The following is an 11,971-nucleotide window of genomic DNA, read 5'->3' on the forward strand; positions in this document are numbered from 1 at the left end:
TTCTAATGACATTTAAATATATTTGAATTAAGAATCCTACTTGAAAAGACATTTCAGAAAATATTCAGCATGTACTCAATGAAATCTGCCTCTCAAAAGGTAAAAAAACCAAAAAACTATAGCAGAAAATAAATATGTAAATGATCCTCCCTTTCATCCTAATGCATAAAAGAAATGCACAGAGAAATCACAAAGTTAGATGTGGTTCTCTTTCCACACAGTCAAAATATAAACACTTTCAGATGAGAATAAATAGGAAAGTTATCTTTAAAACCTGGCTGTTTGGTAAGGAGTTCTTTAGAAGACAAGAGTGTACATAAGTAGGCTGTTGTGAATGCTCAGCATTGCTACTACCAAGATTGAAAAAAGGGAAAATATCAATTCCAGCCCTTTGCTTTATGCTGGCTTGTTAGTTAGAAACAGTTGTTTTAAATGCTGATGTAAACATTAATTTCAAGTCTTAACATTTTTATTTCTTTTTCTTCTTAAAGTTCTGGCCTTAGCTTCTGGTCCTGAGTTAGGACAGCTGACTTTTTTGGGGCTTGTGGGAATAATCGATCCCCCGCGGACTGGTGTAAAAGAAGCTGTTACTACACTCATCACCTCAGGAGTTGCAATAAAAATGGTTACTGGAGATTCACAGGAAACTGCAGTTGCCATTGGTATGAGCAGTTCCCTTCCTTTCATATTTTCTTGTTTTCTGTTAAGCTAATTGTTAGGAAGTGTGTGTATTAAGTCTTTAACATTTCTGAGTTCTGTATTTTGGGTGAATGTATGGCATGGTGGAATTAGCAGGGAAAAAGACCCAAAAAACCCACAACCCTAGCCTGAAGTGATACTTTGGTTTCAGCTTGAATAGCAGCTTTTCTAGTTTGGTTAACATGGCTTTGGCTGTTTGAAACTGTATTTTTTTCATGTTGTTTACTTAATACATATGCTTGATTTCTGATTCTTACTGTTACATCACCACCAGCATCCTGCCTACCCTCAGCTTTGGGTGCCTGTCTCTGACAGCAGGGATGAACTAAAAGAGCCAGTGACAAGGAATAATGATATCACTTCAGTGCTGTCTAGTAGTTTTGTCCATATAACTAAGTTTGAACCTTAAGTATTAGTAATAAATATTTAAACAAACTACTTAACTTCTTTTTACAATACAGTGCATTAAAGAACAAGCACTTCAGCCAGAATGAGCATTTTTTACAAACAGGATGATTAGCAGCTCAATGTGCACATGAAGAGTATACCCCCAAACTCGGAGTATTTTATCAAAGGTTTTTTTCTTTTCCTTGTCTCCCTCATGTTATTTTTCATCTTCTGTCATGTTATTTTTGAACTGTAAATTCTTTGAGATAACTGAGCTCCTCTATTTGTTTATATGACACCTGACAGAATCAATTACAGACCTTTAGACCTAAAAAGACTAAGCAAATAAATATCTGATTTAGGATAGACTTTGTAGCGTGTTGTTATTACTCAGGAGTTCATGTAATTTACTCCAACATACTGAATCAGTAATGTAGTAAGATGTTCTGCTCCAGGTATTTCAAATCTGAAATGCTGCAGAAAATATTAGGATTAAAAATAGAGTACTTAATATCTTAAAAGGGTAAATTATCATCATAAGGTTTTTTTATGATTTTTTTACAGCTAGTCGACTAGGATTGTATTCCAAAAATTCACAGGCAATCTCTGGAGAAGAGATAGATGATTTGGATATTCAGCAGCTTTCTCAAATAACACCAAAGGTTTGTTTTGATGCACTACTTACTGAAATGTGGCAAAGGATACATTTACATATTGAGAAATGCTTGTTTTCTGTGGCAAACGAAAATATAATTTCTGAGTGACAAATAATATTGTTCTAATAAGTATCTTTTTTCTGACATGACCAATATAAAAATCTATTTTGTTCAACTTACGCAGTTATCTTTTTAGATATCAAAAAATAAATTGCTTCTGTCTCTTTTAATGATTCGGGGGTTTTTTAATCTTTAACTTTCATTTTGCCACCTCTTACTGAACTTTTTGTATTATTAGGCCATTTTACTTCTGAGCAACTCAGTTCATTTATATAATCTTAGAGTCTGCATGTTCAGACAGTGCATTCTTTTGTAATTTGTAAGACTTGTCCATGTTTCTAATTATTTTGATCAATCTGAGGTCACAAGTTGAGAATTTTGAAGGGGTCTATTTAATAAGTTACTGCTTAATACTTTTTTAGTTATTAAATAACTAAATGGATTAACCAATGTCCAGGTTATGAATGTGAAGACATAATCAAATGCAATAGAGGTTCAAGTTTAGCCATGTTGCAAAATTCTTGCAGCAAAATGCTGCTCTGTTTGCAAAGAACTGCAAAATTAGACTGCAGCATGCTTGAGCCTGGTGTAAGCAAGCCAAAAGCCAATATTTGCAAGCAAGAGATGTGCATGTCAGCTTTCTGTCTTTTCTTAGTAACTCACAGAAACTGGGAAAAAGCAAGAATTATGTGGCAAATAGTAATTTTTAGTTTATGTGGTTTATATGTTCTTAAGGGCTGTCCACATTAAATAACTGAAATAGATAAAAATTTACTTACACGTGTTTGACCTTTGACCCAATTGCTTTTCTAGGTGTTTGCTTAAAATCTTACTAGGAATTAAAATCAACCAATAAGATTGATAGCTGTATACAGTCTAAACTGATTGATGAGAAATCCAGCTTTTTGTCAGACTTCTTGAAAAGGAAAAATGCTAACTGTATGGAGTTTATGGAAAACTAAATTCCACGTGTTCAAATTTCAGTTTACAGAGAAGTCCAGAGACAAGAAAAATCTGAAAATTGGTCCTTCCAAGTCAGAATTTTTGATTATCTTTAAAACATCAATTTTTAATAATCTGCTGGAAACTAGTAAAATTGAAATTTCCTGAGTAGCTTGTTGCTTGTGCTGACAAGGAGAAAGGATGGGGATTGTAGAGTCAGTGCCACAATTGCCTGCATGAATTTAGTCAGGAAGGCCAGCAGCAAGCCATTATACCTCAGTTGCTTTGTTATTTTAGAAGGCTTTTAATTTGCACATTCTGTCTTGAAATAAGTAGCACTAACTTTGTTACCAGAACACACTTTGAATCTCCTCTAAAATTAATGATTTCATTCAATTAAAAACACAGCTCACTGGTGCTTCAGCATAAGAGTTAAGAAGAACACAGTTGACCTTGGTTGTATTTTTTACCCTCTACCTTAAGAGAACCCAATGCAATTCATTATGTATCTGAAATTTTCACCACTACTTCATTACTTTTTTAATAGGTTGCAGTATTCTACAGAGCCAGTCCCCGACATAAATTGAAAATTATAAAGGTATGTTACAGAGAGGTTCAAATGCTGAACTGTTGTTGTGGGTGTTGCCTGTGCTGCCTTTACTTAAACTGTAGTGTGCTACAGTGTGTCAAGATGAAATCAGAAATGCATCTGATTTGGCAGTGAAGTGTACTTGAAAATATTACATAGAAAAAATGCATAGTGCCCACAAGGAATGGGTAGGTAACATTGTGCTTTCTTCTATGTAGGGAGCTGGGGATTGATTTTGATTTTGTGTCACATTGCAGTTGAATTGACTAGGAGCTTGAAAGAGCCATATTTCTGATACTTGTCAGATGGGATAAAAGGGAATGAATTTCAAGCCATGTCTGTGGCAATGCCTCTATTCAGAATTAACAAAAGAAGGTAGCAAAGAAGGGGGGACTCAGTGTAACAATTGGAACAATCAGAAAAGTAACAATAAGGAGAAGTCAAAACACTGAGACCATAGGGATGCATGCATGACTTATGAGAAGGTGATAATGGTAATATGGAAATACAGTATCTTCTTTCTCTAGAGTGTTTTCTTTTGCCTAAAGACAGAGTTTAAATACCCTAGCTTTAAAATTTAGGCTGTGAATATACAAACTGAAGTTTAACCTAAAATCTTGTATAAAAGCTATTTAGAACAGAAGCAGCTGCTTTTTTCTTTAGGACATTACAGTGCAAGTATAAAAAATGGGGGAGGGGGAGCAGTGACCCAAACCTTGTATCTACAATAACTTTATAGGATGAGTTATTTCAATCCCTGATTTAAGTTTTTTTCCCTCTCTTTAGTCCCTACAGAATAATGGTGCTGTGGTAGCTATGACAGGAGATGGAGTGAATGATGCTGTTGCTCTGAAGGCTGCAGATATTGGTGTAGCCATGGGACAAACTGGAACAGATGTTTGTAAGGAGGCAGCAGATATGATCCTCGTGGATGATGATTTTCAGACAATAATGTAGGTGGCCTTTATGTACATTTGTACTATATAACTTTAATGAGATGTTGCCTGGGTTAAACGAATAGAAAAATAGAAGTTTCCCTGAACTTGTAAATGAGCTTGTAGCTGCTGTAAATGAGTTTTCTGCTCAGTGAGGAGTAACATGTTTGGAAACATAATTGAGGTGAAATTGTGATTCTGTTAGCGGATAGTAGATTTCATTCAATTTTGTACTTCAGAAGCATAAAACTAATAAAAGAAGACAGAGCATTCCACTCAAGATTTAAAAAAATTACATAGATCTCTGTTTGTTTTCAACTCTTAAATGTGGTGATTTCAGAAAAGGAAAAAAATGTTAACTGTTTAGATTTCACAGGTGAAACCAGGTAATTAGTATCTGGTAACCAGCTGTTTGTACTTGTTCATTTTTTTGGTTGGTGTATTTCAAAAAGAGCTTAGCTAAACTTAATCCTGGTTTGACTTTAATTCATCTGACTTTTGAAGGTAGTGATTGTTGACAGAGCTGAACTGCTGTCTGGCAAAATAGCCTTCATTTTGAAATTATACATCAATCTCAGGACACTTCAGTTCCAAAGTATGACATTTAACCCTTGGGAAGAAGTGAAAAGTACAGTATAAGAAAATCTACCTATGTAGCAGTATGTCAGAAGATGATCTGAGGTTGTCACACTAATTCAGCCAACAGAAATTTGGTGTTATGCAAAAACACAACAGAGAAGGGAATCATTTTAACGTAGGCAGAAGAGTACATAGCAAGGACATCTGTAGTCAGTACTTTACATGGGCTTGGTGAGGTTTTTGCTGGACTCTGTTATCCAGTTTTGCTCATGTCATCAGGAGAATTCTCAATAGGAGAGAGAGAAGAGTGGTGAATGCTAAGGAAAAAAAGAAGTATGAACTTCCATAGTTTTACATCTTTTCCCCACCTTTTAAATTATTTTTGTTTTAAGTTACCAAAGGGATGCTGTTTAATTCTTGTGGGAGTGTAAGAAAAAAATCAGTTTTATTTGCAACAAAGTAGATGTGATTTGGGTACCAGAAAATCCTTTTTCACTGCAGTAGCTGTGATAATGTGATAGGCAAGTTGTGACACGTGCTAGGGGTTGTGAAGATGGTCTGTACATATTTCATTCTGGTACAGGAAGAATACATGGTCCTCTAAAGCCATGTTGTATTGCTGTGTTTTTTTTTAAAGTATGTGGGGGGGAGTTGTTGGCTTTTTGGGTTTTGTTGTTTTGGTTTCTTTTTTTTTTTTTTAATTATCCGACTTGATTTAGAAAGATTAAGGATGGTGGTGAATTTTGAACATAAAGGAGATCTTACTCTAATAATTACATTTTCAAAGTTAAGCATCTTGAATGATCATAAATAACTTGTGATTATTCACAATCACAGAATAGTTTGGGTTCTTATAAGTCAAGTTGAAAAACAATGACTACCAAAGTTAAAAGAACCTCAGCTCCATTTGCTTCTTGCTGGTTTTATTGGTGCTTAAATTAATAGCTTTTTTGGTTTGTTTTAAGCTTTTTTTGGCAGTAGATTGATTTGTCTTGTAATGTAATCTTTGTTTTTAATTGCAGGTCTGCAATTGAAGAGGGTAAAGGAATTTATAATAATATAAAAAATTTTGTTAGATTTCAACTGAGCACGTAAGTTTGAAAAGCTGTCAGTATCAGAAGTTTCTTGTGAATGAATCAAAGCATGAAGCAGATGCATTAATTCATGTTAATACTGTAAATATTTAGTAGGATGCTGATATACTGTGCTTTTGAGTTTTCACTATTTTGTGTTTGGTGGCTTGTTTTAAAGACCCAGAAGGTAGTGCAATAAACAGACATGTAACTTTGTCATAGTTCTTCCTGTTGGGATGTGTAAAGTGGGTTACTGAAGGGATCATGAGAAGCAGCAGAGCTGCCTTTGGGTCTCTGTTTGAATGGGAAGCTCATAGTCAGTCCCTCCTTAACCAGTACATGGATTCAAATGGGGGAAGCCAGGGGATCAGGAGGGTAGTTCTTCTGAAATCCATGTATTGGTTTGTGGAATGAGCTAACTATATGAAGGTGAATTCCTTTTCTTGCACGCAAGGATTCATGTGCTAGCTACATAATGTACATGTAAGGCAAGAGGACAAGAGTTTATTAAGCCTTAGTTTCAAATTTTTTGTGAGTTTATCTGATTGGATCTGGACTCAGGGACATGTTTTTTCTCTTCACCACGTTGTTCGTGTACTTTTTTGAAGCCTTCATGACATTTCAGAGTGGTCTGAAATTTGCAGAAGTTAAAAAAAAAAACAACCAAATCTAAAACCTCTTATAAAACAAACTCAGAAAAGCTCCACAAAAGTCCCAACCCACAAACAACAAATACCACTCAAAAAAACCCTCCAGAACAACACAAAATTCACAACAAAAACTCCCAACACAACAAAACCCAGAAAAGACCAATTTGTTTACCTACATAAACACTGTAACAATTGGCATATACTTTCAGTCTTACCAGCTGTCCTGTCTGGTCTTACCAAGACTAGCCTAGGAATCTGCTGCTGAAAAATAACTAAGCACAGATGTTCTAAGAAAGTGTCCTTACCTGTTTTTCATTAATCAGTTACCCTTTGGTTTTGCTGTCCCTCTTTGCAGGGAGAGCATAATAGGGTTCAATACAGTGCTAAATTTGGAATTATTGTAAGCCTTACTTTCTTCTTCTTGGTTATGAAACCTCTTAATCTTACACTGAGAGCAAGTAGTGCATATTTGTTTACAGAGGTTTCTAATGCTGAGCTTGCAGCCAGCTAATCTGTTTTTCAGTCTTTGGCCTGCCTTCTCATCTTGCTAGTAATGAGGAGTGGTTGTAGGTATTTTTAGGGAGCTTGAGTCGTACCTTGCCTTGACTGACCAGTCAAACCAGGGACAGGTGCACAGAGTGTGTTTGTTTACATCAGCAGTGGAAAAGCAGTTTGTTTTTCAAAACCATGTTTAGAAGTTCAATTTTGGCACAAGAAAACTATAGGACCCAGTCCCCCATGAAAGAATCAATTAGGTGATGGTGAGTGATAATTCTGAAATGTTACCTAAAAGTTTGGGAGGTTTTAAAATGCAAATTTGTTGCCTTTTTATTGCTAGAACAATGTTGTTTTAAATATGGGCTTTGTCAGAATGAGTATTTGAAAGGATTTCATGCTCTATCTTTAAAGTTCAACAACATCAGTCATGATTCACATTGTCAAAATATGTATCCACTCTTAAACAGTTGAAATGTTGATTACAAAGCAGTTATCAGTGGATCTTCAGAAATGTTCAATGCTGACAGTTGTAAAAATGGATTCTTTCAACAGGAGTATAGCAGCACTGACTTTAATCTCACTGGCTACATTAATGAACTTTCCTAATCCTCTCAATGCCATGCAGATCTTATGGATCAATATTATTATGGATGGACCTCCAGCTCAAAGGTAAGTAATTACTCTTAACTCTGTTGGGTTCTGTATGCATTTTATTTCAACAAGGGAAATGGTTGCTCATAAAGGGAACTGTGAAGTGTTAAACTTCAGTGAGATGTTTCAGAAATAGCAAACTTTTTTCTACAACTCCCTGAAAGGTGGCTGTAGTCAGGCGGGGATTGGTCTCTTTCTCCAGGCAGCAGCTGACAGAACAAGAGGACACAGCCTTAAGCTGTGCCAAGGGAACTGTAGGTTGGATATTAGGAAAAAGTTTTTTTACAGAAAGAGTGATGAAGTACTGGAATGGTCTGCCCAGGGAGGTGGTGGAGTTACCATCCCTGGATGTGTTTAAAAAAAGGTTGGATGTAGCACTTGATGTGTTAATTGAGGTGTCAGGGCATGGGTTGGATGTGATGATCTTGAAGGTCTCTTCCAACCCAGTGCATCCATGTGAACTTTCTCTGTGAACTCCAATGTTTGTAGTATGTTTCTGTGTTAATTCTATTTAGTTTGCTTTAGTATCTAATTATATGGGGGCAGCAAGGTTATCTAAAGATCCATGGATATGCCCATGGAACTTGTCTGCAGGGTTCTGGCTTCCCTCTGGGTTCTTTCTCTGACCTTCTTCACTGCAAGTAGATGGTGGGGTGAGAGATGGTGAGGAACTAGAATTAAATCCTCTTTTTTTCAACTCAGAAAATCTAATGCCTAAGTTAGAAGCAGTGAATTAATTTTATGATGATAAAAATGTAAAATGTTCTTTTAATTGTAAGCCTTGGGGTGGAGCCTGTGGATAAAGACATTATTCGAAAACCTCCAAGAAATCTGAAGGACAGCATTCTGACCAAAAACCTGATCATTAAAATACTGGTTTCATCAATAATTATTGTCTGTGGAACACTGTTCGTCTTCTGGAGAGAGGTATGACAAAAGTGCAAAACTTAAAGTAGAAACAACCTAAATTAAAAGAAATCCTTTTTATGCCAGCAGTTGGAATTCAGAGTTAATATGAGCTTAGTTGTGAGTTTTGGCCATGCTTATTTAATACTAGCAGAATAGAGAGGAAGATTTTCAAAACAGTTGTTCAAAAGCAAAATACACCTTTATCCCCGATCTCTATTTTAACATGGACTTTTTCAGGTTCCAAATCTACTTTGGAAACTTTGCCCATAGAAAGTAATTATGTAAGTCTTCTAACCAGATTATTATGAAACAGCCATTTGACTTTGTTTTCCCAGTAGAGAAAAATGTTATGTGAACATTTGGTAGTGCATCATAGAATTCCTGCTATTCCATGTGCTAGAATAAATGTTGGTCAGGAGGCTTCATTTAATCATAGCTTGGAATTACAAATTTTTATAAATTACAGGTGATTTCATGTATGGTTTAATAAATCAGCTTGGGGCAGACAGCTTCCTTTTGCTTTCATTCCCTAAGTGGTAAAACTTATTGTAGAATTGTTGTAATAATTTGTTTAATTGACTTTGTTTAATTGTGGAGGGTTTAAAGCATGCTAAAGCCATTTCATTTTATTTTGTTGGCAGTTAAGAGACAATGTAATAACACCACGAGATACAACCATGACTTTCACCTGTTTTGTATTTTTTGATATGTTCAATGCTTTGAGTTCTAGATCTCAGGTAAGTGATTCATACTGTCCATTTACACAGTATTAACACAATAATCAGAGTTTTCTTTGAGGGAAGATCTTGCTGTGTTTGTTTCTTGTGTGTTCCTGCAGATTTACTTCACATCTGCTGTTAAACTCAGAGTTTCATGTATTTATTAGGTAGAATTTCTTAAATTACAGATAAATTAATTACTTAATTTGTTTCCATGGTGGTATCCTGACAAAAATAAGAAAGTTGTTATTAAGAACTGAAGTGTGATGTTCTTTTGTATTGCTGTGTATACTTGGTTGGTTTTTTTTTTCTTCCTGGAAATTCTGTCAGTTCAGCAGCCTTACCAGAAATATCTTGAAGGCCTTAGCTTTTATATTTTGTAATTCTAAACCCATAGTTCAAGGAAAATTTCTGAAACTGGTCTGTGTTTTTTTATCTGTGTATATTTTTTCGTTTTAAGGAAACAAGTCTGAAATTTTGTGAAAGTATACATTACTTCATTTACTGTAATTTGCAGTCTTATCTGTTATGGAATAGTGTAGTGGTAACCTTTTTCTGATGAACTGTACTTGTGGAATAGTGAGATCAATATGCAAGTTCTTGACTATGAAGACAAGACTTGTACTTTATTTGCCAGGGAGAAAATGCAATTAGCCTGTTAAAGAACTTGTTCTGGATTATCTAAGAGGTCAACAGCAATACTTTATATTTTGCTAAAAGTCTGGATGAAAAGAAATTGTAGTTTCTTGTCTAGAAAATCAAGATTACATATTGTTGTAATCTTAATGTAACATATGATTGTTTTTACAGACAAAATCTGTGTTTGAGATTGGACTTTGCAGTAACAAAATGTTCTGCTACGCTGTCCTTGGATCTATAATGGGGCAGTTATTGGTCATTTATTTTCCTCCACTTCAGAAGGTTTTCCAAACAGAAAGCCTGAGTGTCTTGGGTAAGAACAGTTCCCTTTTCAAAACTGTCGATTAAGGATTAAGTTATAAATGTGGTGTGGTTCTGTAAGATCACTTTCTGTCTGTTTGTATACAAATAATACAAAGCTTGCTGATGCTTTTTGTTTTGTGGGTAGGGGTTTTGTTTGTTTCATTGATTTGGTTTTTAGTTTTTTGAATCATTCTAGATGTTTTCTTTAGGAACCATTATTTAAATGCATATGGTACATAACTGATCAGTGTGTTCTTAAATTTATATAAAGGTGCTTATTTATTTGGGAATTTTTAATATAAATTTTGTTGCAGGCAAAATTACTGACTTAGTAGGTTGCTGAGCACTGCTAATTTAACTAGTTCACAAATTTTTTCTGTAAATATAAGCACCTTACTTAGAAATCCAATCCTTTAATATTGATTGCATTGTCATAGGGTAAATGAAAAGGAGAATTTTAAAAAGCCATAGATATGTAATGCTGTTGGCAAAGGTTTATTTCTTCTGTAGTTTTCTGGATTTAAGTGATTGTAATGAAATACATGTATTTATTGTAGCATAATTTCTGATTATATTACTATTATTTTTTCAGAATTAAGTTAATTATGTTGCTGAAAATAAGTCTATGAGATACTGTAAAAGCTTTTAGTATCTTGTGTGTAGTTATGGTTTGTGCATAAACCATGCATGTTAATCTTCTGGGCCTGCAAAATACTGAATTTTGCTTTATTTCTCCTGAACTTTCCCAATGACTGGGAGAAAATTTGAAAGTTTTGTAAGTCTTGTTCTTTTTTGTGTCTCCCCTTAGCCTTAAATAGCAATTTTAAAGAAGGCTAATTATCTTTTCCAGATTTACTGTTTCTTCTGGGACTCACTTCCTCTGTGTGCATAGTGACTGAGCTAATAAAGAAGTTTGAAAGAAGCAAGGAAAAGATCCAGAAACGTGGAAGTTCTTCTTCATCAACTTCGTCTTTTCTTGATGTATGATGCATATTGCATTCTTGTGTTTGCAGACTTAGCGATTGCTGTCTAAAGATGTTGGAGAAAGCAAAACACTATCTGGAGGATAAAGAAATCCTGAGGGCTTTTGACAAGTCCTTTGTTTCACTGGCTAATGAGGAACTACATGTTTCAAGACTGTTTAGAATTTAACTTCCAACTGTGGAAGTAACAAATGAAATTATGCAACTTTGGTAACATTTTTCCTCAAACATAAATTTACTTTTAAGATTGAATGGTATTGTGGGGGGGGAGGGGGCAGGGATTAATTTAAAGAAAGATCTAAGCCCAAGTCCCATTTTCTGCACTTAAAAGATATAACTGTGTAAAATCCTTCTCTTAGATATAAATATTTTAGTTTGTTTTTATTTAAAGCATTGTACTATTCTACTTTTATGGTGGTGGGACTTTGCTACTAATACAAGGATAAAAATATTTCAGAGGCATTCCACTGGGTTTAGAGTCTGTCACAAGAGTGCCATATTCTAGCTACTGTATTTATTTACTTTATCCTGCAATGTGTAAGCGGCTCAAGTACCTTGTGCTACAGTTTTTTTGTATCCCAAGTTTGGTTATTTTTTTGCACAGGATGTGACCGCTGTCGGATCACTGTTTTTCTTTTCTTTTTCTGTGATTGAAAAGCCTATACTGCAATTTGAAGTAAATGTTTGCTTTTCTTATAA

At 34.9% G+C, this 11,971-nt stretch overlaps 1 protein-coding gene across 8 annotated transcripts in view; it reads left to right on the forward strand.

Moving 5' to 3' along the window:
* The window catches only part of ATP2C1 (ATPase secretory pathway Ca2+ transporting 1), a 62,551-nt gene extending 50,580 nt beyond the window's left edge, over nucleotides 1-11,971 (forward strand). For all 8 annotated transcript variants that reach the window (XM_064704765.1, XM_064704772.1, XM_064704771.1 and 5 more), the window contains 10 exons: nucleotides 492-662; nucleotides 1,651-1,748; nucleotides 3,292-3,342; nucleotides 4,120-4,286; nucleotides 5,870-5,938; nucleotides 7,621-7,737; nucleotides 8,499-8,646; nucleotides 9,270-9,365; nucleotides 10,158-10,299; nucleotides 11,140-11,971. In XM_064704765.1, coding sequence (XP_064560835.1) covers nucleotides 492-662; nucleotides 1,651-1,748; nucleotides 3,292-3,342; nucleotides 4,120-4,286; nucleotides 5,870-5,938; nucleotides 7,621-7,737; nucleotides 8,499-8,646; nucleotides 9,270-9,365; nucleotides 10,158-10,299; nucleotides 11,140-11,276 — 1,196 coding nt within the window. In that variant the 3' untranslated portion in view covers nucleotides 11,277-11,971. The remainder of the gene's footprint in view (nucleotides 1-491; nucleotides 663-1,650; nucleotides 1,749-3,291; nucleotides 3,343-4,119; nucleotides 4,287-5,869; nucleotides 5,939-7,620; nucleotides 7,738-8,498; nucleotides 8,647-9,269; nucleotides 9,366-10,157; nucleotides 10,300-11,139) is intronic.

Source organism: Zonotrichia leucophrys, chromosome 2 (genome assembly GCF_028769735.1).
Source record: "Zonotrichia leucophrys gambelii isolate GWCS_2022_RI chromosome 2, RI_Zleu_2.0, whole genome shotgun sequence".
Lineage (NCBI taxonomy): Eukaryota > Metazoa > Chordata > Aves > Passeriformes > Passerellidae > Zonotrichia > Zonotrichia leucophrys.